The 22,225-nt window shown below is 41.3% G+C and overlaps 1 protein-coding gene across 1 annotated transcript in view; it reads left to right on the top strand.

Moving 5' to 3' along the window:
• LOC124802458 (tubulin beta chain-like) overlaps nt 1-14,490 on the top strand; it is a 91,690-nt gene extending 77,200 nt beyond the window's left edge. Inside the window, exons 5-9 of the mRNA XM_047263243.1 lie at nt 5,115-5,314; nt 7,062-7,314; nt 9,313-9,462; nt 12,361-12,513; nt 14,148-14,490. Coding sequence (XP_047119199.1) covers nt 5,115-5,314; nt 7,062-7,314; nt 9,313-9,462; nt 12,361-12,513; nt 14,148-14,264 — 873 coding nt within the window. The 3' untranslated portion in view covers nt 14,265-14,490. The remainder of the gene's footprint in view (nt 1-5,114; nt 5,315-7,061; nt 7,315-9,312; nt 9,463-12,360; nt 12,514-14,147) is intronic.
• Nucleotides 14,491-22,225: the final 7,735 nt, after the last annotated feature.

Below are 22,225 nucleotides of genomic sequence, written 5' to 3'. Positions count from 1 at the left end.
GAACTTAAACATAATACGGCAATCAACAAATCGCACCCCGGCAAGGACAGTAACACAGCTAAAAAATGCACTATTTCAGATAAATCGACTTAAATAATTCTATAAAACTTAAACTGAAATAGTATTAGCGTCCTTTAAATTTGAAGTAAATTATTTTGGCAGTAAACTCCGTTAGTCTATATCACAGTAATGTGGACATGTATTTTGTTATCATCAAATGTGATGTGATGCGAGATAATTATGTAATTATTTGAGTTGCGACATTTCTTGATTTTTAAAAAAAACTATTGTTTTTGTTGAGACAGTTCTTGTATACTTTTGTGACTTTTCCATCCCAAATAATGCAATATATTTTCTTATGTACTGTAATATTACAAGACATTCTGAATTCCATCCGACAAAATTAGTACTTAAGTGAAAAAGTAGTTGAAGTTATTAGAAACATACAAAATAAAAAATTGTAATTTATGAAAATTAATACATCTTAATAAGGAACATCAATTACGTATTGTGTAAGGAACACAATTTACCATAACATAGACCCATAAATGGCCAACCATAAGGTAGGGATACTTCTCGCCGAGAAAAGGGATTCAGTATGAACTTACTTTGTAGTAGAAATACTTCTCTCTCCCCCCCCCCCCCCCCTTCTTGGACGATGCAAAGCGCAAAATTTCGTAATATTTACAACTCTGTACTCAGTAGTGCCTGTTCCTTCAGTCATGTGTGCACGGATTTAGGACATTGTAAGATAGTCACGGTATAAACACTGACATTGTAATAATGGAATGTTAATAATTCAATTCAACTTATATATGAAAAGTTAGACAACTCAGAATGTGCCACTATGCTTAAATGACCCAAGCACTCCTGGCATTTTTTTTTTTTTTTTTTTTTTTTTTTTTTTTTTTTTTTTTTTTTTTTTTTTTACACGTGTATCACTTTCCTTGCCGGGGTGCGAAATATTACCCTGTTATGTGGAATTTAGTGTTCCTTTCAGTGGTTTATTAGTTATTTTTCTTCCGTGTGTCCTTATAAATGTTTCTACGAAGTTTTATTGTCTTAAACAGCACTCCTTTTTCATTGGGACCTCATCAAGTAGCAAAAGGGTTATTATAACTTCCCTGTATAAAGACGATGAAAGTATAATTAGAGACATCAGGGCTCCCATTACGGCTTACCAAGTCGTTCTTACATCGCACTATTAGCGACCGGTACAGAGAAGGGAGGAAGTGATACCCACACGTCATGCTTGCGAAATATAGATGGAGATGCAGAATGACATTGGTGCCAGAGATACACATGTCAGGAACATCAGCTTATGTAAAATATGTTCAGCTCATACTTCACCTCCACAAAAGCTGATGAGTGGAAATTGCACATAGTCCATAGGTGACACCTCGCGTTACTAGTCGATATTCCTATCATTTATCGTGGAACCTTGCTCTCCTCGAAATATTCCAACGTACCTTCACTTCATATCATTTTCACGTGTTTGTTGCTAGTTCAACACAAGTAAACATCGGTTACGCAAATCGGAGAAACCACAACAGGAACTGCTAACCTGTAATAACGGAGATCAACATTGCGGTATGCGTAGGTCTACTTCCGCATTGGTCGTTTCACCATCGGATTCTCCTTCACACGGAAGTTAAACCACATCCTGTCGTGTACGGTAGTGTGTGCCAAGTCTGTGGTCATTTGCCGCAGCGTCACGGATCGCACGTTGGCACTTGTAACTTAACAGCTGAGCAGTCCTCGCATGTCGGCGGGAACTTACTCTGACAGCTAAGCAAAACAAAAAGTCAAATTACATCTATACAAGGTATTCGAAAATTCCCGTACAAACTTGTAGGACTTGGGAAATGAGTACGGAGCATTCTGAATAGGACCCAAAGCCTGGAAACGGTAAAACATGTTCGCTAGGTAGGTATGCAACAGTGTAGTCATCGTGCGGGGCGGTTACGTCGGATCGGCTGAAGTCTGTCCTACCTTTCTGACCTGGTTAGGGCCTCGTTCACGTGTCTGTCAACGTTAGAACAAAATGAATTAGTACAAGTTTGTACAATACTCCTGCATGATCCTTCTGAATGGCGACGCTCACATTAATTGAACTGCTCGTCGCCTTTATCAAGATCTTTCTCGAGAACGTCCGATTCCATCGCATGCCCTTTTCACCACAACTGCGCAGCAGCTAGGAAAAGGAAGAAAGTACAGAAAATATTTCAAATTCCTAGCTCAGAAATCGACCATCCAAAATGGACGAATATTTGTTCAACTCTGCGGGATATTGAGCCTTAAAATGATGCGAACACAGTTCACAAAGAAACCACCAACACAGATTAACTCCCACATCAGTTAATTACAAATAGACCATGTCGTAATCTCTCATTCAAACCACAGAGAACCTATGAACGTCCAAATCAGAAAGATCGACTCACATCATTTCATGATGAGAATGAAATTGCATTTAAGACCTCATATTTTCACTGGAAAGAAGACACGAATCACCAAATTTGACACTAGCAGGATCCAACCATCTGTTAAGGAAGAACATGAGAAGCACTCAAGTCATTTGCAAAAACTTAAAAGCGAATTCATCTAAACTGCTCAACCACTAATTCTTGCGCAGAACGGAAAACACCACCCGTGGTGGAATGAGGAATATGAATATTCCACTCAATCTCAAAAGAAACAAAGACATTACTGTGAGAACTTCAAAACTAATCTCAGAATATAAACTAGAAAGTTTCTTCAGGAAAGAAATTCGACACAATAAAGGAAACTGCAAGGAACTACTTCACTGCCCAAAAACACGAAGCAAAAGAACCTGAAGACACTAATCCCAATTACTTACTGTCAAATGAAGAACAAACAGCCAGAGATCAAAACGCAAAAAAACAAAGCATCGAGTGAAGACTGAATCGTAGCACAAACCATCGAACCAGTAGGCTCAAACATCTTACAAAAAATCATGCAAGACATTTGGCAAACAGAACACTTTTCAAAAAAACTGGAAAAAGGCATTACCTCGTACAGTACACATGGAGATCCACAGAAAAGATATCAATAATTACAGGGAGGTACACAGGACAGACAAATAATTAGTGAAATCGCACCACTATCAGTTGCATACCAAGTTATGCTCTTACCAATAGAACACAGAAACAACTACAATCAACCAGTGTGTTTGTAACAAAAAATTAGATCTGTTGATTTCGAAAAAGCCTATGACTCAGTTGACCGAGAATAATTCTTCCAGATATTAAAAGAACAAGATACAGATTTGAAACCGCTTGTCATCATAATGCACGGATACAAAGTCAAAGATTAAATTTATGGGAGAACTCTCAATAAGATGCGAATAAGACAAGGAGATGGGCTGTCATCATTCCTTTAAACTAGGTTCTTGAGAAAGTGATACAAAAATATCGCAAACAGAAATCAATCCTCAAAATTGACCAATCACTTTAGGGAGAGGCAAGTTATCTATATGTTGTCTAGGATTTGCAAACGATTTAGCGGTATTAACTCGGGACAATACATTAGCCCAAAGACATATCGAACTCTTGAAGTAAGAAATTGCAGAATGTCTGTCCCTAGCTATCTTTTGAAAAGAATTATGACCCGCAACAAAGAAGCATAAATAGTCGTAGAGACAAAAAACCGCAAAATTAAGAGATTCACAATCTATCTCGGTGCAACGGTTCAGGAAAATGGATCTAACCAAAACCAAACGAAAAATATTTAGAGCGAAATATCTCCAAAAACACAAAATTAAGACACTGCAAATCAGTGATTAAACCTGAATGCGTCTATGGGTCAGGAACACTTACGTTGATCTGGAAAAAATATATTGAGAAACAGGAACCCAAATCGTAAGAAAAATTCCAAGTCCAAAAACTTATAGACGAATAATACGGACTCAGTAGCAATTAGGAAATCAGACAATACAAACATTGATAGTGATATGAAAAAAACGCAAGTTACAGTTCTATGGACACATTAAAAGAATGAACTCATAGATTTACAAAACAAGTAGATTTTTGCCAACAGGAGCAAAGCCCAAAAGGACTGATGTAATTGTTGGCGAGATCGAAACCGACCCGAAATCGGCAACAATTACTCCAGAAGATATCCAGAACCGTGAAATTTTCAGATCCAAACTTCACAAATGGCAAGCTAAGAGGAAAATCCGAAGAAGACTTGGACAACATGATCTGAAGAAGAAAGGAAGACCATAGGAAAAGAATGTGGGAAATAGGGCGCAAAGGAAGGCAAATGCCAGTCTGCGAGTACTTTCTGTAGTCCTAATGGGCTTATCGTAAATTATAGTAACAGTAATAAATAATAATAGCAATAGTAATAATAGGAATAGTGAAAGTGTAATGATAATAGATGAATGGAAAGTCATTCGAGAAGACTGAAGGTACTATAGATAAAGAAAAGGCCGGGTCTTGGATGACAAACGGAGCCCTGACCCATGGAAACTGAAAGATCGGTCTTTTTCTGTGCAGAAGAAAGCTATGAGAACTCATTCGAAAGGCCAGAACAGAGAAATCAGCAGAGGGCCCAAAAGGCAAACTTTGCAAAGAAGCCGAGGAAACAACTGATTATATCATGAGCTGTAGCAAAACGATTGCTGAGACTGATTAGTCAGAGGCACAAAGACGTGGAATGAATGATCCAGTGAAACTTGAGCCAAAGTTACCATCTAATGGTGCCAAAGAGGTGGTCGGATCGCAAGCCAAAGGAAACTGCCGAAAACGATCATACCAAATTATTGTGGGACTTGAAATTTCAGACACATCAAATGCTGGAATAAACATCCAGCTGTTGAGAAAAAGAAAGTGTGTATAATTGACATCGCCACCACCAGTGATAGCAGAATAGATGAGACAATTTTTTAAATTTTCACAAACCTTGACCCAGCAGCGGGCAACTGAGCAACGATCGGTGTTTACACGGTGGGACCACTGGATATCGGATGCTCGGACGAGCGTGAAGTCAAATGCAGCTGCTTCCAGTTTCATTGATACCGGCTGCACTAGGTATGTCATTAAGTGTGTAACTTATTGAGCTGGTAATGTAGCTACATGCTGTTTCTGTTGCAGGTGTCAGATACTGTGGTGGAACCATACAACGCGACCCTGTCGGTGCATCAGCTGGTGGAGAACACTGACGAAACTTACTGCATAGACAACGAGGCGCTCTACGACATCTGCTTCCGGACTCTCAAGCTGCCCAATCCCAGCTACAGCGATCTCAACCATCTCGTTTCGCTCACCATGTCTGGAGTCACAACGTGTCTCAGGTACGTCTCTTAACCGAGAGGGAGAAATGTTGATGGTTAATTGTTCTCTCCTGTATAGATATTGTCGATATTGATAGCGTATTGTCGATGTATGAGTACAGGGTTGTTGAGGTAATTATTGTATTCTTACTATTTATAGTGACATATGTTCCTCACATTCGACAAGAGCACCATTTACGTCCCAACAAAATTACCATCTCCTTGGTGTGGGAGAGAGAGATTCCGAAACATTTGTAGTGTTACACTTTCAGCAGCTTGTCCAATTTGATCTCGGAGCGTTACGAATGAGTTGATGCGGTGTCTGCGAAATAAATATCGCTTGCTAAATCCCCAGTCCTTAAAGTATTTGGGTATGAGGTAGGTAGGGCGCAGCGCCCAGATCTTGGATCCTTCGCGCCTAGTCCATCTTCCAGGAAAACCGCACGTATTTGGCATAACAGCATGGTACTCTGTCCTGTTGCAACATCATACACACATTCATCCAGCACAATTTGTGATAGAAGAAACTGTTACAGCGTATCCGGATACATTGCGCCATTGCTGAATTTTTCGACGAAGAAGAATGGCCCGTAGACTTTCTCAGTGAAGTTCCATCCATCCACACATTAACTTCGGGGACTTTCGTTCGAATCAGGTGCTCCAGTGATGGTACGTGAACCCAGATGACGAAGTTACGTCGATTAACCGTTCCATAAATTGATAATGTCGCGTCGCCTCACCACTGAATGGTATTTGGTTGACGACGTTGAGATTTTCATCTACTTCAAGCTAATCCTCACACACGTTCATAGGATCTGTCAAATCCCCGTCATGTAACTAGTGGAGAACCTGCAGGTGGCCCAACGGTCATGGAATGTTTTGATGTTTTCGATTGAGATAATGGGTGGACTTCACTGGGTTCGTTCTCAACGGTAGCAGTGCACTCAGGTTTGCTTACTAATTGTTGAATTGCCTTATCAGTAGGTTCAGATGTGATATCGATGATGTAACTTCGTTCGAATTTCATTACACGAAAACCAGTGCAATCTCCACATCCCAATGCCTGTCCTCCACTGTACAGTAAACATCAGCTTATTCAGATACCTATAATGGCAGAACACATGTTTAGCGGTGCCATGAAGCTAATTCATCATTTTCAACCACTACTTTTACATCTGCAATGCACTAGCGCGTTCCAGGTGGTCAAAATTAAAGTGCAGCTACTACAGATCTCCTGTGTGGGCTGTAATTATCGTATGGAGCGAAACTTGCAGACATTATAATGCGTTAATGCGGAACCTATCTACATTGGAAAAAAACAATTCTAATTTTGGCCACCAGGTGCAAATTTGGCTCTACAAATGCGAGAAATATGTACACAAATGTTTCCTATGTGATGAATTAGGAACGGCATGTTGGCCCAAAAGGACAAACAAGTGAGAAAAGTACAATATTGAATTTCATATTCACCACCACTTCTTTACAGCGCCACATTTGCAACTGGTGGCCAAAATTGGAACTAACTTTTTTCCCGCGTAAATCTGTTCCCCACTAACGTGTTAGCATATCTACCAAGTTTTGCTACCGTAGAATTACAGCCCACACTGGACCTCTGTGAGTGGTTTCACTTTAAGGAAACCATCCACTACATCTTACCGCTACACCACCGTTTTCTGCAAAAATCTATACATTTCTGGTCACCTTGTACGTATGTTGTTTCTTAAAAGATGTTGTTTCTTACTAGATTACATCGTTGCCACTTGTACAGGTTCCCCGGGCAGCTGAACGCGGACCTGCGTAAGCTGGCGGTGAACATGGTGCCGTTCCCGCGGCTTCACTTCTTCATGCCGGGCTTCGCACCGCTGACGTCGCGCGGTTCACAACAGTACCGCGCGCTCACAGTGCCAGAACTCACGCAGCAGATGTTCGACGCGAAGAACATGATGGCCGCCTGCGATCCCAGGCACGGCCGATATCTCACCGTCGCCGCAGTCTTCCGTGGGCGCATGTCCATGAAGGAGGTACGTTAAGTCCCATCACCTGTATGTATGTAACCAGGGATCTAGAAACGACGGAGAGGCTCCGTCCCCGCTGCAGCCGCAGTGGTCCACAACCCTACGACGACTACCGCAGTCCACTTCACCCCTCCGCCGCCCCACACCGAACCCAGGGTTATTGTGCGGTCCGGCCCCCGGTGGACCCCCCAGGGAACGTCTCACACCAGACGAGTGTAACCCCCCTATGTTCGCGTGGTACAGTAATTGTGGTGTACGCGTACGTGGAGAACTTGTTTACGCAGCAATCGCTGACATAGGTAACTGAGGCGGAATAACGGGAACCAGCCCGCATTCGCCGAGGCAGACGGAAAACCACCTAAAAACCATCCACAGACTGGCCGGTTCACCGGACCTCGACACAAATCTGCCGGGCGGATTCGTGCTGGGGACCAGGCGCTCCTTTCCCGGAAAGCCGTGCGTTAGACCGCACCTGTATGTCAAGGAATGATAACGTTAACAGATCTGATACCTTGTGAAGTAGCAGGACAATATAGTGAAGAAAAGACGCCAGACAAAATGCCTCCAATTTGCGCGTAACACAATGCAGTGCTTCCCTGCGTTCTAGCGTAACTCTGGTCCACAAGTAATGGTGTCCCTACTGTGCGTGTGCCTTCTAAGCTTTCATTCCCAATGTCCAATATTTCATGGACATTAACTGTCGAAACATTAACTGTAAGCATTCGAAATTTAGTTGGAGGGCAGATCTCACATATACAAGAACAGGGGAGACAGAGTTGCGACTGTTTGCTTGTAACCCTTCCAATGTCATTGTTCAGATTTCAGTGTTGTGGTCGTCGGTCCAGAGACTGGTTTGATGCATATCTCCATGCTATTCTATCCTGTACAAGCTTCATCTCCCAGTATCTACTGCAACCTACATCCTTCTGAATGTGTTTAATGTATTCATCTCTTGGTCTCCCTCTGCGATTTTTACCCTCCACGCTTCCCTCCAATACTAAATTTGTGAGCCCTTGATGCCTCAGAATGTGTCCTACCAACCGATCTCCTCTTCTAGTCAAGTTGTGCCACAAATTCCACTTCTCCCCAATTCCGTTCAGTACCTCATTAGTTACGTGATCCATCCACCATCTAATCTTCAGCGTTCTTCTGTAGCACCACATTTCGAAAGCTTCTAGTTTCTTCTTGTCTGAACTATTTATCGTCCATGTTTCACTTTCAGACAGGGCTACACTCCATACAATTGCTTTCAGAAAAGACTTCCTGACACTTAAAAATCTATATTCGATGTTAACAAATATTTCTTCTTCAAAAACGTTTCTTTTGTCATTGGCAGTCTAAATTTTACATCCCCTCTACTTCGACCATCATCAGTTATTTTGCTTCCCAAACAGCAAAACTCATATATTATTTTAAGTGCCTCATTTCCTAATCTAATTTCTTCAGCATCACCTGACTTAATTCGACTAAATTCCATTATCCTCGTTTTGCTTTTGTTGTTCATCTTCTAGCCTCCTTTAAAGACACTGTCCATTTTGTTCAGTTGTCCCCCAGGGGCCTCACGGTTCTTTCGTGAGTTCGTGCGTGGCGCACGTGGGGCCTGAGCTATTGCAGCCCATTCTTCATTCCCTAGCTGCATTTCCTTTTCCCTGCCCCCTTCCTTCCTATCCTCGCTCCTGACCCGTCGCCACCTCCTTCCCCTTTCTCGGTGTTCTGACAGGCCGACCTATTCCCCTGGTTTCCCGTATTGGTTGCAATAATGTGGCCCAGCAATGCAGCTGCAAAAGTGCAGCTTACTCAAGAAATAGTTGCTGAATCTGAAGGTAGAACTTCGATAAATTACTTGAAGGGACCAAGTAGACAGTTAACATAGGACTCCTGTTTCTTTCATCTCTCAGTAATAAAAGGGTTCCATGTTCAACGTTAAATTAAAACATTACTCGCAAAAATTTCAGTAAAGTACTAGTGTTGATATAGGAAAATAACATGGAATTCTGTTCGCAGGTGGACGAGCAGATGCTGAGCGTTCAGAACAAGAACAGCAGCTACTTCGTGGAGTGGATTCCCAACAACGTAAAGACGGCCGTGTGCGACATTCCGCCCAAGGGCCTCAGCATGTCCTCCACGTTTATCGGCAACACAACAGCCATACAGGTAAGCAATAAACTGCTAGAAGGGTGAGTCCAATAGTTTTCTGTGAACTGTTCAATCACAACGAGGTTTAAATTAAACAAAAACGTAGTGGAAATGTCGTTGACAGTGAAGATTATTGATCGGTACAGTAAAACTTTGCGATATTCCTTTATGCTTGGTCATAATTGTCCCTCCTTCTAATTCATAATCACTTGGGTACTTCTATCAGGGAGCTGGTGTTTACCTAAAGTGCTTACTTGTAGTAAATCCCGATCTGGCGTCGAAGTGGTGTCGGCGACGTAAGTAGGTTCAGTTCGTCACTTACTGTCCTTTGCAGGTGGAGCGCTTACTGACGAAATGAACTTCATATGCCCTTGGAGGGTAATTATTAGTGAATGAAAAAAGGATGCCATTAATGGATATTAATTCTTTGGACTGAATACATATCTCGAGACTTCACTTACACCTACCATGACTTAAAGTGTATATATTACATTAAATTAATCTCGATGTGCATTTACTTTAAAGATAATTAAGAACACAATTAATGCCAGAAATTTACGTTTATCTCTTAGCCGATATATGTGGTGGTTGTCTTTTGTTCAGTAATTATCAAACTCTTCCACTCGGGCGCTCAAACTGCAAGCGAGTTCCGAAATTACTAGCTTCAACCGATCTTCCCACGAGGACCATCGTCACAGCCGTAACATCTGTTGCAACAGATGTCGTCTGTCCGTGACTCTGTGGGAACGGCCACTTATTGATAGCCAGCTGTAAGACTGCTAGCATTCTGGACTTCTTGAGAAGTCATTACTAACGGCTAAATGTAACATTATTTCCAATGAATTAAGAATCGCGGAATATCGGAAACAGTAATAACTCGTACTTAAGTTTTTCAGAAGTATGCCTATCTTCCATTATGGCGATACTGAAGCAAACAGATTTGCAAATTACAATCTGGCGAAGTTATAAGTACAGACTACTTTCAAACAGGACGACACACCAATATGATTGTAGGGGCGGGGGTTCACTTGACCATTTTGTTTGGTTTATTCCCAGGGTTAGAATGCGAAACATAGAGTGCTTGAAACACACACTGCAAACTGTCGAGTTCTTACAATAACTGTTGGAGCTACAAAGCTCTTCTTGAACTCGGGCAGGTCTAAGAGGAATTCTTCAATAACTCTAGAGAATCCATGCCTTGCAGGTGTGAAGCAGTGCTGGCGATTTGTGGTAACCATGCCCTGTACTAGAGAAAGTAATTTTGATTGTTGACTCTGAGATATTCCACTCTGGCGGAGAAATACATCTATTGCCATAGACTAAAATTATAATAGACTACTAAAATATCATATTTCTTTACATTGTACGTCAACTAAAATCCACCCAACCACACAAGGAGAAACCAAAAAAGGAGAAATTAGAGTAAAAGCTTATTCTTACATATATAATTCCAAACGTAATTCCGTAACTGTTTTTGATGTAGGCCTATTTCACAACAAAGCTGTGCGCTATAAATACATTGGACAGACAGCAAATTTGGTTCAAGGGTAACCACTGCTGACTTGGAGGTAGCTTTCGAAAGGTTGGATTCTTGTTGGTTACTGTTTCTCCACAAAAGTATTATGCACCTGGAGTCGGGCAGCTTGTCAAGGAAGAATATTTTTTCTTAAATGGGTACCAATTCTACATTGGCACTAAACATGTTCGTTCAAAATGACTATGCAGTACTGATGTACTTAGGCTATATTACACAAAATAGGTCTGTAGAGAGATTTTCTCACTAATTTTTGTCTTCCTCAAAAAAAAAAAAAAAAAACCTACTTGCCTTCAATTCTATCACGATAAACTGAAATATGCAGTAAATGGCTATCAGACTATTGGTGGCTAGGACTAGACACTACTCGGTGGAAATGCAGTAAATAAAATTAATCCCGTCCTAAAAATGTTGATAAACTTCGAAAATGGAATGACACTCCATAGACAAATGCTATAGCACTGTTAATTTACGGAACGCAGATTACAACGCCATTTATTCATACAACACTGCACAATCACTTGAATGCAGACACTACTCTGTGAAAAAGAACTGATGGAAAGTGAAATATATTCACCCACACAACTGTCAGCAAGATTACTCAGCATTCTCTTACGCACGTCTATAAATCACAAAATACCTTAGTTACCCACGACTTTTAAATATTGAGCTGCGGAAATACAATGCTGCTGTTTTATTTCGTTTGAATAAATTGCTCGGTATTTTGTTGCATAAAGTATTTTATATTTAGAAAATTTCTATACGATGAGAAATTGGTTATTATTTAGTACGAAACTGAAATTGTGTATTCTTCATGGTTGCTGACTCAGTTAATCAAAACAGATAAATCTAATGTCACATTGGAGGAAATGTTTTACATATCCAGTTCTAATAATGACCAAATAAATCCTCTGCAAGTAACTACTTAATTACAACCCACAAATTTTACTGATTAAAACAGAGCAAGTATGACAGACACCACACACCTCAAGTATTAGTAGATTTGAACATTCTACCATATACAATATTGCCAAGAAAAGAAAATTAAATTAATCTAAAGCTGTAATGTCGGAAAACGTTGTGGATTGTGCGATATTTGACAAAGAAATGATGCTGTGACAGAGAAACAGGGCCATAAGCCCAAATGAAGCAATAATTATGCACACTACCAGCTGGAAGTTGAATCGACTGCTGCTACATAAAAAGAATGCATAAGTGTGTTTCGGATCTCTCTCTCTCTCTCTCTCTCTCTCTCTCTCTCTCTCTCTCTGGGTACTGAGACAGTTATTCCATCTGTGCATAAACTGGTTCTGTGACCTGTTCTGTCTGATGTTATTTGTCAACTCTGTAGGAAGTTTGATGCAAGTATGAATTTGTTTCAGGAATTGTTCCGGCGAATCTCGGAGCAGTTCGCCGCCATGTTTCGGCGTAAGGCTTTCTTGCATTGGTACACTGGTGAAGGCATGGACGAAATGGAATTTACTGAGGCAGAGTCTAATATGAATGATTTGGTCAGCGAGTACCAGCAGTACCAGGTTAGTAGCGATTGTTCCATGAACCTGAAGAACTGGCTGCTAACAAACAGCCTTGGTGTCAACTGAATGAAAGGCCTTTTTGAAAGCAAAAACATTACTGTGTGTCGATTTCAGTGATCTATGGTGAATGGTTGATTTCAGGATAATGTATTTGGAACAGACATACCCTTCATAAAACCAACTTGATATTCACCTAAATGACTGTCCAATATTGGTTCTACTTTTAGTAAAATCTTTGAACGTATTTAGGGCCATACATATAAAATATTCACAACAGGTACCTTCCACTCGCCTGAGATTTTGTCCTGTATTCCAGATTTCCACAAAGATGAATTTTACTCATTTTCTGTTTTTGGTATAGACCATTCCTAAATGTCTGCTGTAATAATCTTCTCCACAAGATTTATTGTTTAAGGTTTTAATTACTTTGTGGTGACTACTGACAGTGAATCAAACAACTTCAACAAAGGAAGTGAAGATCATTGACTTCAGTTTATTTTGGATCATTTCTGTTTATGCATATGTTTGGTTGTGTGTTTGAGGTACGAATAAATAATGGACTTGCACAACTAATTTGGTTTTTGTCAGTCTCTGCCAAGTTTAGTAGCTGAAACTTCTTCAATGTCTTTGATAGTTGGAGGTAAATCTTCATGTGTTCTAGAATTCAACTTCTGGATTTGTTCTAGACAGTTAAGGAGCTAATAAAAATATTTTGCACGTATTCTGCAATTTTATGTCTTACTTAAGCTTGCCAGTTCCACACTGTTGGGTTCTCATACCCCTGCAGCATGCCATTCAATGATAAAAATCATGGACATTCTTTTTTTGAAAAGCCTTCCTAAATTTCTGCAATTTTTCTCTTTTCAAAATCTCTTTTAGTTCTAATTATTCTTCCTGTTTCCTTCAGGTTTAAATTGAGGAGTGTTCAATTTTTTATAAGCATGTCCAGTTTTCCACTTTTTGGTTCTCTGTTAAAGCTTCCACACATTTCATTCTTTTTTATTGACTGAGCCAAATGTTTTCTGTACAATATTATTGATTCTTATGGATACTTGTGTCCATTTGACATGTTCAGCTATTTTTTGTCTTGATACTTTCGAATTGATTCTTTTGTTATAATAATTCTGTTATATTTTATTAGATTTTGCAATTTTCATTTTATTCTATTAGATAAGATTTTGATTTTAGAGGGAATTATGATCAGAAGTGGTGGTGGTGGTGGTGGTGGTGGTGGTGGTGGTGGTGGTGGTGGTGGTTGGTGGTGCTACTATACATCAGTTTCACTGAAAACCAAGCAGATATAAAGATTTCAAATTACAAAACTATAGTGCTGTTCAATAACTGAGCCCTAACCTGTTCACTCTTGCCAAAACGACATGGTTCTCAGTAACTGGTGAAAGGTCTTGTGAAGGTAACATTGGTTGTTACAATGATAATAAAGAGGTAACTGGTATGTGTCATTCAGTTTCTTGCCAAAAAGCGAATCATACAGGTATTTATTCACTGTAATCACTGCTTTCACAAATATGACCAAAAAATTATCATACAAAAATTTAGATATAAGGGATAAAGAGATGTGAGTAATCATACTGATACTGTTGCAATATGTGTGAGGTGTACCATTTTTCATGCAGGAGGCCACGGCAGATGATGACTATGAGGACCAGGAGGAGTACGAGGAAGAGGCTGCTGAGGATGCTGGTGCAGGTGGCGAGTCGTATGGCATGGAGGAGACACGGGTGATGGGCTAGCCACGCTGTGATGGTGTGCCTACATAAGACTGCTAAAGTAGACTGTCACTCTACTCCTCTACAACACACTGCTTCCTTCTCAGTTGTTGGCTTCATACATTTCTCTGATACTGAGCTTAAAGCACTTGGAAAATGTATGGAGCACATAATGCAATTTTTGTAAGCTTTCAGTCAAATTTTTTTATACTGTGTACAGATTTATTTAAATAAAAGTTTTTAAAGTAAATATTTTTCATTTCTAAGCTATAGTAGCTCATCTAGAAAGATCTTTTATACAATGTACAGATTTATTTAAATAAATTTTATTAAACTGAAAATTTGTAGTCTTGTATTACAGATTGTGTGTCTAGTTTATTAGTCAGAAGAATGGAAGGCTAGTGAATTTGGTAACCTTTGTTCTATAAACCAATTTATTTGATCTGGTGTTTCAGTGACCAAAAAACTAATGATACCGGTAGAGAGAATGAGATGCTGTAAACTCGAGTTACAAAGGCCATTGTTCAGGCTCATCTTTCATAGCTGTTCAAATAAATGAAAAACTTAATACTTACTGGCCAATAACATGTTGCCTAAATCAGTCTATTCCAAATGTCTAAGTAGCTAAGTGGGTCTAGAATGTTTCTTGCATAACTCTTACTTTTGACAGAGGAAACAAGATATTGGAAATAAATGGGATTCAGAAATACATGAAATCGAATCCTCCATTTCATTTTTGTGGCAGGTATTTTCTTAATATTTCAGAAACACTGATAACAGAAATGCTAAATACATGCACTAGGAATTTGGTTCTTTCAAGAGGTTCAAGAAAAAATAGGCAGTTTCTTGATACTCTCACAAGACCTTTCAGTGTGTTGAACTGTGTTGGACCCTGATAATCAGCTACACAAACTTAAGTATAATTGTAAACATTAGTCTCTAGGAACATGGCTTCAAAGTTAAGCCCAAAAACCACGTGTTCGGAGCTACAATGTAGTGCCATATCTACTAATCGCTGGTATTGAAGTAACAAATGCGATTATTATGGGCACTAAACACCATCTCTCATGTAGCAATATGCACCTTCAAATGGCTGCATTTTTGCTTTTCGCAGAACGATTGGTCCACTGGTAGTTTTCCACTGACTAAAGTTGTATTTGCTTTTCCACTTGTATCGAAAATGACAATCCTACACAGATATGAACAGAAGAGTTTTCACTGTATGCACACTAAGAAATAATAGGAGAATAAAGGTTATTCACTTTTTAAAGGAAGATTTTTAAAATCAAAGGTAGTATCCAAGTCAGTAGCTCTAACTTTAGTACATGTAAATCTGCTGTTTAAACAAATACAATAATTCATCCATGAAGTATGGAGGTGTCGTAATTTACTTTTGGGAGTGGATATGAATTTGACCTTGAACTGGAGGAATAATGGGTAACATGCCATATCAATATACTGAAGGGAAATTTGCATTAATATGATAAAACTTAAGTTTGGTTTGAAAACATGACATGAATTGGCCTCTGCCATGCACTGAATGGTGGTGTGCTGATTATATACTTGAAAACAATCTTTTCTTCCACCAGGACAGTAGTGACATAAACACTGCCACAAATACTCTGGTTACTGTACTACACTTCAGAATAGCTGAAGACATTCCACTATCTAATTTGTACATTTTGACAATTCATTGAACATCTTAGTGTGCTGCACTAAAAGTAATGGTACTGAGGATGTAAGTGATATGTAGAAGCTATTTCCAGAAACTTGCTGCAAAATGTCACGAGTAGACATATCAAAACTGACTGGACTGAGTAATAGATAACCCTAAAGAGAACTTCAGCAGAAGAAACAAGAAAACTGTTTATTATGGTTCTTACTATTCCACAATGTACGCCAGCATTCCCCATTGGTTCCCATTTTGGATTTTCTGCTTCATCTGAATGTTGATAATGTACCAGTGATACACACACCATGCAACATATTAAACTTATTTTGTGTCAGAACATTTAAGTTTTCAGATATATGTAATGTGCTAGCTCAAGAATTAGCTACAGGAATGATTAAAAGAAAAAAATTAAGGCTATTTGCGCTTGTATTTTGATGCAATGTGTCGTTTCCATGTGTAAAATAAATCCATTATCTGCAATCTGCAGCTCATTGTTGTAAACAGTGATTCATATTGTAAATAACATCCAAAGCTGTTGAATAAAAATGTACATGATGGAGATGAGGTATGTAAAGGAATAATTTACTCAAGTTTAATTCCTAACGCATATGTAACAAAACATTTATCCCCCTCAAAATCTGTAGACCTGCACTAGTAACCTAGGAAGATGATGTAAGGGTACAAATATAGATCCTTACCTGGCAGATCGTTCGCCTCCGTAGCGCAGCGGTAGCATTACAGCCTACCACACAAGGGGGGCCCGGGTTCGATTCCCGGGAGGAAACTGGGTGTTGAGTGTCCATTCTCATCTTCATTCGCACCAAAGTTGCCAAAGTGGCGTCAACTAAAGAGACTTGCAATACGGCTGCCGAATCCCGAAGGGGATATCCCGACCATTAAATGCCATATGATCATCACATTTTTCACCTGTCAGATCAAATCTGCCCTTCCTAATCTTCAGTGGAGGAGTATCAGTGACTTCTGGATGCCCAATACTACAAGCAGGCTGCCTACCAATAGTTGCGATCGATCCAGTCCAAACCAGCAGACCAAATGGGTCGCGGGTGCCGGATCGTGTATAAAACTGTGTAAACTGAAGATCGGGTTTACTTTCGTTATTGCATAATCAACTGACGATCAGAAAATACCTAACAGTGGCAAATTCAAAAAGAAGTGGGTTAAGCGAATGATGGGGATAATAGAGTGCAGTGCGGTCAGCTGGGAACATAATGTCTGTGCTTAAAGAGTATTCGAGTAAACAAAATTGTTGAGGCTTTCAAGGCGACTTGTTGACAAACTCCCTGTTGGCTTGTGTCTTGGATTCTTCGGCAGACGTACTTTTGATATTTGTCTGAGGCTTCGCCAGCATAAGTGGCTAACACAGTCAAAGCTGTGGTGATGCACTGGTGTCGAGCCTGCGGCTGCAGATTGTATGTACCTGGCGAGCAAACGTCCAAGGGCTTCTCCACAGTCATTTCGGTGCTCATCTCTCCTTGCCATCTGCATAACGGAAATACATGATCCGTTCACCTTCAGGCCTTCTTCTTTGTTGTTGAAGCTATTGTCATGTTTGTGTATTTTTATGATTTCCCTGAACTTGCGTTCGCGCCTCGTGGTCTAGTGGCTAGTCTTGATGCCTCTGTATCACAGGGCCCCGGGTTCGATTCCAGCTGGCTTAGGAATTTTCTCTGCTCGGGACTGGGTGTTTGTGTTGTCCTCATCACTTCATCATCATTCGTGACAGTGGCTAGATAGGACTGTGAAAAAAAATTGCACTGTGTAAAAAGTCCCGGGCCCTAATGACCGCGCAGTTGAGCATCTCTCAAACCAATAATAATAATAATAATAATAATAATAATAATAATAATAATCGGGTTTGGTAGCTCTTCTCTACAGTAATAACTTCTGCGTCAGCGATTTCTACAATGTGGTCAGTCGTACAAAGCGCGTGTTCTGCCACTGCCGATTTTTCTACGTGCCGCACCCTGCAATGCCGCTTATTCAGTAATCCTGCTGTTGACTGACTGTCTGGACATTCCAACATGGACTTTTGAGCATGTACATGGCGTGCGGTACATTCCCGACATTGCAAGTGGGTCCCTTTTCTGCTCTGCCGTTCAGCGACACTTTTTGATATTATTTGTCGGTTTATAAATAGCCTATACACCCCGCTTGCGCAATATAGACAGATGTCACACTGGGAATGTATGGCAGAAAGGCTGACCCGGCATTTTTTCCTCACTGACTTTGTGGCACTTATTATGGGAGTGGTGGAGTACCCATTGCTCCTCAGAACAGTTTCCAGGTGTTGCATTTGGCGTCTGCAGTGCTGCTGCCCCCTTGTTCGCCTTGCACGCGTTACGAGCATGTTAATCATTCATCTTTCCTGGCTCGGGTGGTAGTTTGACAGTCTGTGCAGGTATCGGTCCGTGTGTGTCTGTTTTCGATACATGCTGTGACTCAGGTTTTCACTAGAAAGGGTAGCTGTTTGTCCTCCTAACTCCATTATAAATTTTACGCTGGCATGGAGTCTGTTCAAATGTGTTAAGTCACCGAGCTGTTCTTTACCATGACTCCACACAGCGAAGGTATCAATCGACGTATCTGTACCACACCTTAGGTTTACGAAGTACCAAATCCAGTGCCTATACTTCAAAATCTTGCATGAGGATGACCACTATTGGGCTAAGTGGATTACGCACGGTGACGCCTTCCAGCTGTTTGTAGAAGTTGCCATTCCACGTGAAATAGCTCGTGGTGAGCCATGCATGAAATGGTGATGCCTTGCGGGAAAATTGAACCGATGTGTTCCAGAGTGTCACTGGGTGGCACTTTAGTAAACAAAGAAACAAAATCAAAGCTGAACGGGATGTCGTTTAATCCAAGTTTGTTTCTTCAGCTTCTCAGTGACAAGTCCTGAGTCCTTTATGTATGTCAGTCATTCCCACGTGTGGCTGGAGCGGTGAGGCCACGTACTTCGTCAGTTTATACGTCGGTGAGACAGGAACGCTGACAGTTGGTCGTAATGGGACATTATTCTTATGGATATTTGGTGACCCATACAGCCGAAATGGTAAAGATTCTTGTTGCGTAGGTTCCTCTGTACGTCTACCGAAAGAGATCAGCCGGTGCTGACCCATCCCGCGCCCCTCCCCCCTACCCCTTTTCGCCGATAGCTCCAACCCGTGTTGCACTGCAGCTTCACTATTCCATTGCTATTTCTGTAAGAGTCGAATAGAAATGATGAAAGTTATTCAGTATCTTTCCGTTTTTTCCCAGAACAGATAATTGTTTATTTTGTTTAGTTAGGAACGTTTAGTTGACTGACGTATTATCTTAGGTAGAAAACAGAGCAATTAAGAAGACTGAATACTTAGTTGCTACCACAATTCCGAAGTTCTAAGGCTATTTACTGGTAGCTTATTTTTTTTAGGTTAAACCCGTTTAAGGATGGTATCGCAAAAAACGAATTTATTATTAAAATGCGACTGAATGCCTAATACCCTACTAGTAGTTACAAATAGCTGGCCGGCTTTTAGGGCAGTGTCTGGACAAATTTATTGTTGAATCAGGCTTTCGTATGTGTCCCGGCAACCGTAGACAGGCTACGTATCGGCAGGGGCACGATTGGGAGTTTATCAAAACTGGGACGTGTACCTTGAACGTAATTCTGCTCTCCTATGCTGTCATAATTTACAAGTCAGAAGCCTGTCGACAGGGAAACAACTCAAACATAACATTAATCATAAGGAGGAGCGAAGAGCTGCCAGTTAAGTTCAAATGGCTCTGAGCACCATGGGACTTAACATCTGAGGTCATCAGTCCCCTAGAACTTAGAACTACTTATACCTAACTAAGCTAAGAACATCACACACATCCATGCCCGAAGCAGGATTCGAACCTGCGACCGTAGCAGTCTCGCGGTTCCGGACTGAAGCGCCTAGAACCGCACGGCCACCGCGGCCGGCTGCCAGTTAAGAAATTTTATGGTTCTTTCTGTGAGCGAATCATTATTGTACACTGTCACATTATGTGACCTGTCAAAAACTTGAATAAACAGCTTTTGCAGCACGGACCCCTGCGAGATGTGCAGGAAGAGAGTCAATGAGGTTCTGAAAGATACTGGCAGGGATGTGGAGCCATACCGACTCCAGTGCTGTGTCCAGCTACGCTAGGTTTCTTGGCTGAGAATCCATAGCCCAAACAGATCGATAGAGGTGATAGTACATATTCTCGTTTGGGTTTAAATCCAGGAAGTTTAATGGGCAGGGGAGAACGTGCTCTGCTAAACACGTTACGCACACTGTGAAGACACGTTGCATTGTCCTGTGGGTAGACGCCATCCTGCCAAGGAAAAACAAACTGCATGTAAGGGTGGATATGGCCGCCAAGGATGTATGCATACTTTTGTTGTCCAATTGTGCCTTCAGAATGACGAGATCACCCAGAGAACGCAATGAAAATATCTCCCGGATCATAACGCTCCCCCCTCCAGCCTGGACCTTTCCGACGAATTCTGCGGAGTGTTTACTTTCAGACGTTTCTCATCGTACAAGCCACGGCTGTCTGACAAACGGTGCATAAAGCTTGATTCATCTAAGGTCAGTTGTTATCACACAGTGGACGCACAGTTCATGATGAACATCATGAATTAGACGCCTGCTGCGGGGCCCATGTGCAGCAACATTCAACGAAAGGTCTTTGAGGAGACACTGTTTGTATCCCCTTGGTTCACCTTTTCTCAGCACCGATTTCGGACTGTCATTTTTCCATGCTTGCAGACGAAAAATTTAAAACTTATCCGTTTAGAAAACGTTTCCACTCTTGGCCTGAAAGCCAATGATCGTGTCCTTCAGCACATCAAATAAATCGCTTCATACCCGTATTACGATTATAGCTGAACTGCTCCCTCCTCCTCTCTCCACAACCCCCAGATGTACTTCGTATGACCTCTGCTGCTAGTGCTGCCACCTACCGTCTGTGAATGGTCAGTGCACGTTGAGAACAGGTGGTGGTCACATTAATGTGACTGTACTGTTCATTTTGGCTTCTTAAGCTAAGTTACTACGAACAAGTAAGACGATGTCGTTTATTTTCTACGATTTTTCTGTCATAACCGCGAAAAACGCTCGAGGCAACGATTTCATCTGCGTTGCCATCAATATGCACAAGAATTCAGTTTAGTACAGAGCTGTTCTACTTCTCCTGCTGCTGTCTGTTCCTAATACACTAAAGAGCCAAATAAATTGGAACACCTGCGTAATATCGTATAGGGCCCCGGTGACCACGCAGAAGTGCCGCAACACGACGCGGCATGGCCTCGACTGTCTGAACTAGTGCCGGTTGGAATTGACACCACGAATCCTGCAGGGCTGTCCATAAATCATAAGAGTATGAGGTGATGGAGCTCTCTTATGAATAGCGCGTTGTAATGTATCCCAGATATGCTCAATAATGTTCATGTCTGGGGAGATTGATGGCCAGTGGAAGCGTTTAAACTCAGAGGAGCGTTCCTGGAGCCGCTCTCTGTGCAATTCAGGACGCGTGGGGTGTCGCATTGTCCTGCTGAAATTGCCCAAGTCCGTCGGAATGCACAATGAACATGAATGGATACAGGTCGTCAGACAGCATTTTTACGTACGAGTCACCTGTCAGATTCGTATCTAGATGTATCAGGGGTCCCATATCACTCCAACTGCACACGCACCACACCATTACAGAGCCTCCACCAGATTGAACAGTCCCCTGCTGAAATGAAAGATTCATGAGGTTGTCTCCATACCCGTACACGTCCATCCGGTCGATACAATTTGAAACGAGTCTCGTCCGATTAGGCGACATGTTTCAGGTCAACATCAGTCCCATTTTGGTGTTAACGGGCCAGGCGAGGCGTAACGTTTTGCGTCGTGCAGTCATCAAGGGTACACGAGTGGGCCCTCGGCTCCGAAAGTCATATCGATGATGTTTTCGTTGATGGGCCAGCATCGAAATCTGCAGCAAGATTCTCTTAAGGCGTCGTTAGTTCCGTTCTTGCAGGATCTTTCTCCGGTAGCAGCGATGTCGGAAATTTGGTGTTTTACCGGACTCCTGATATTTACGGTACACTTGGGAAATGGTCGTACGGGAAAATCCCCACTTCATCGCTACCATCGCTCGTGCGCCGACTATTACACCACGTTCAAACGTGCCATTGAAGCAGCGGTAACCGATCTAACAACTACGCCAGAATCTTGTTGTCTTATGTAGGCGTTGCCGACCGCAGCGCCGTTTTCTGCCGGTTTACATATCTCTGTAGTTGAGTACGCATGCCTGT

Source organism: Schistocerca piceifrons, chromosome 6 (assembly GCF_021461385.2).
Source record: "Schistocerca piceifrons isolate TAMUIC-IGC-003096 chromosome 6, iqSchPice1.1, whole genome shotgun sequence".
Lineage (NCBI taxonomy): Eukaryota > Metazoa > Arthropoda > Insecta > Orthoptera > Acrididae > Schistocerca > Schistocerca piceifrons.
Note: the sequence above shows the minus strand (reverse complement) of the source record. Positions and strands in the feature narration are given on the sequence as shown.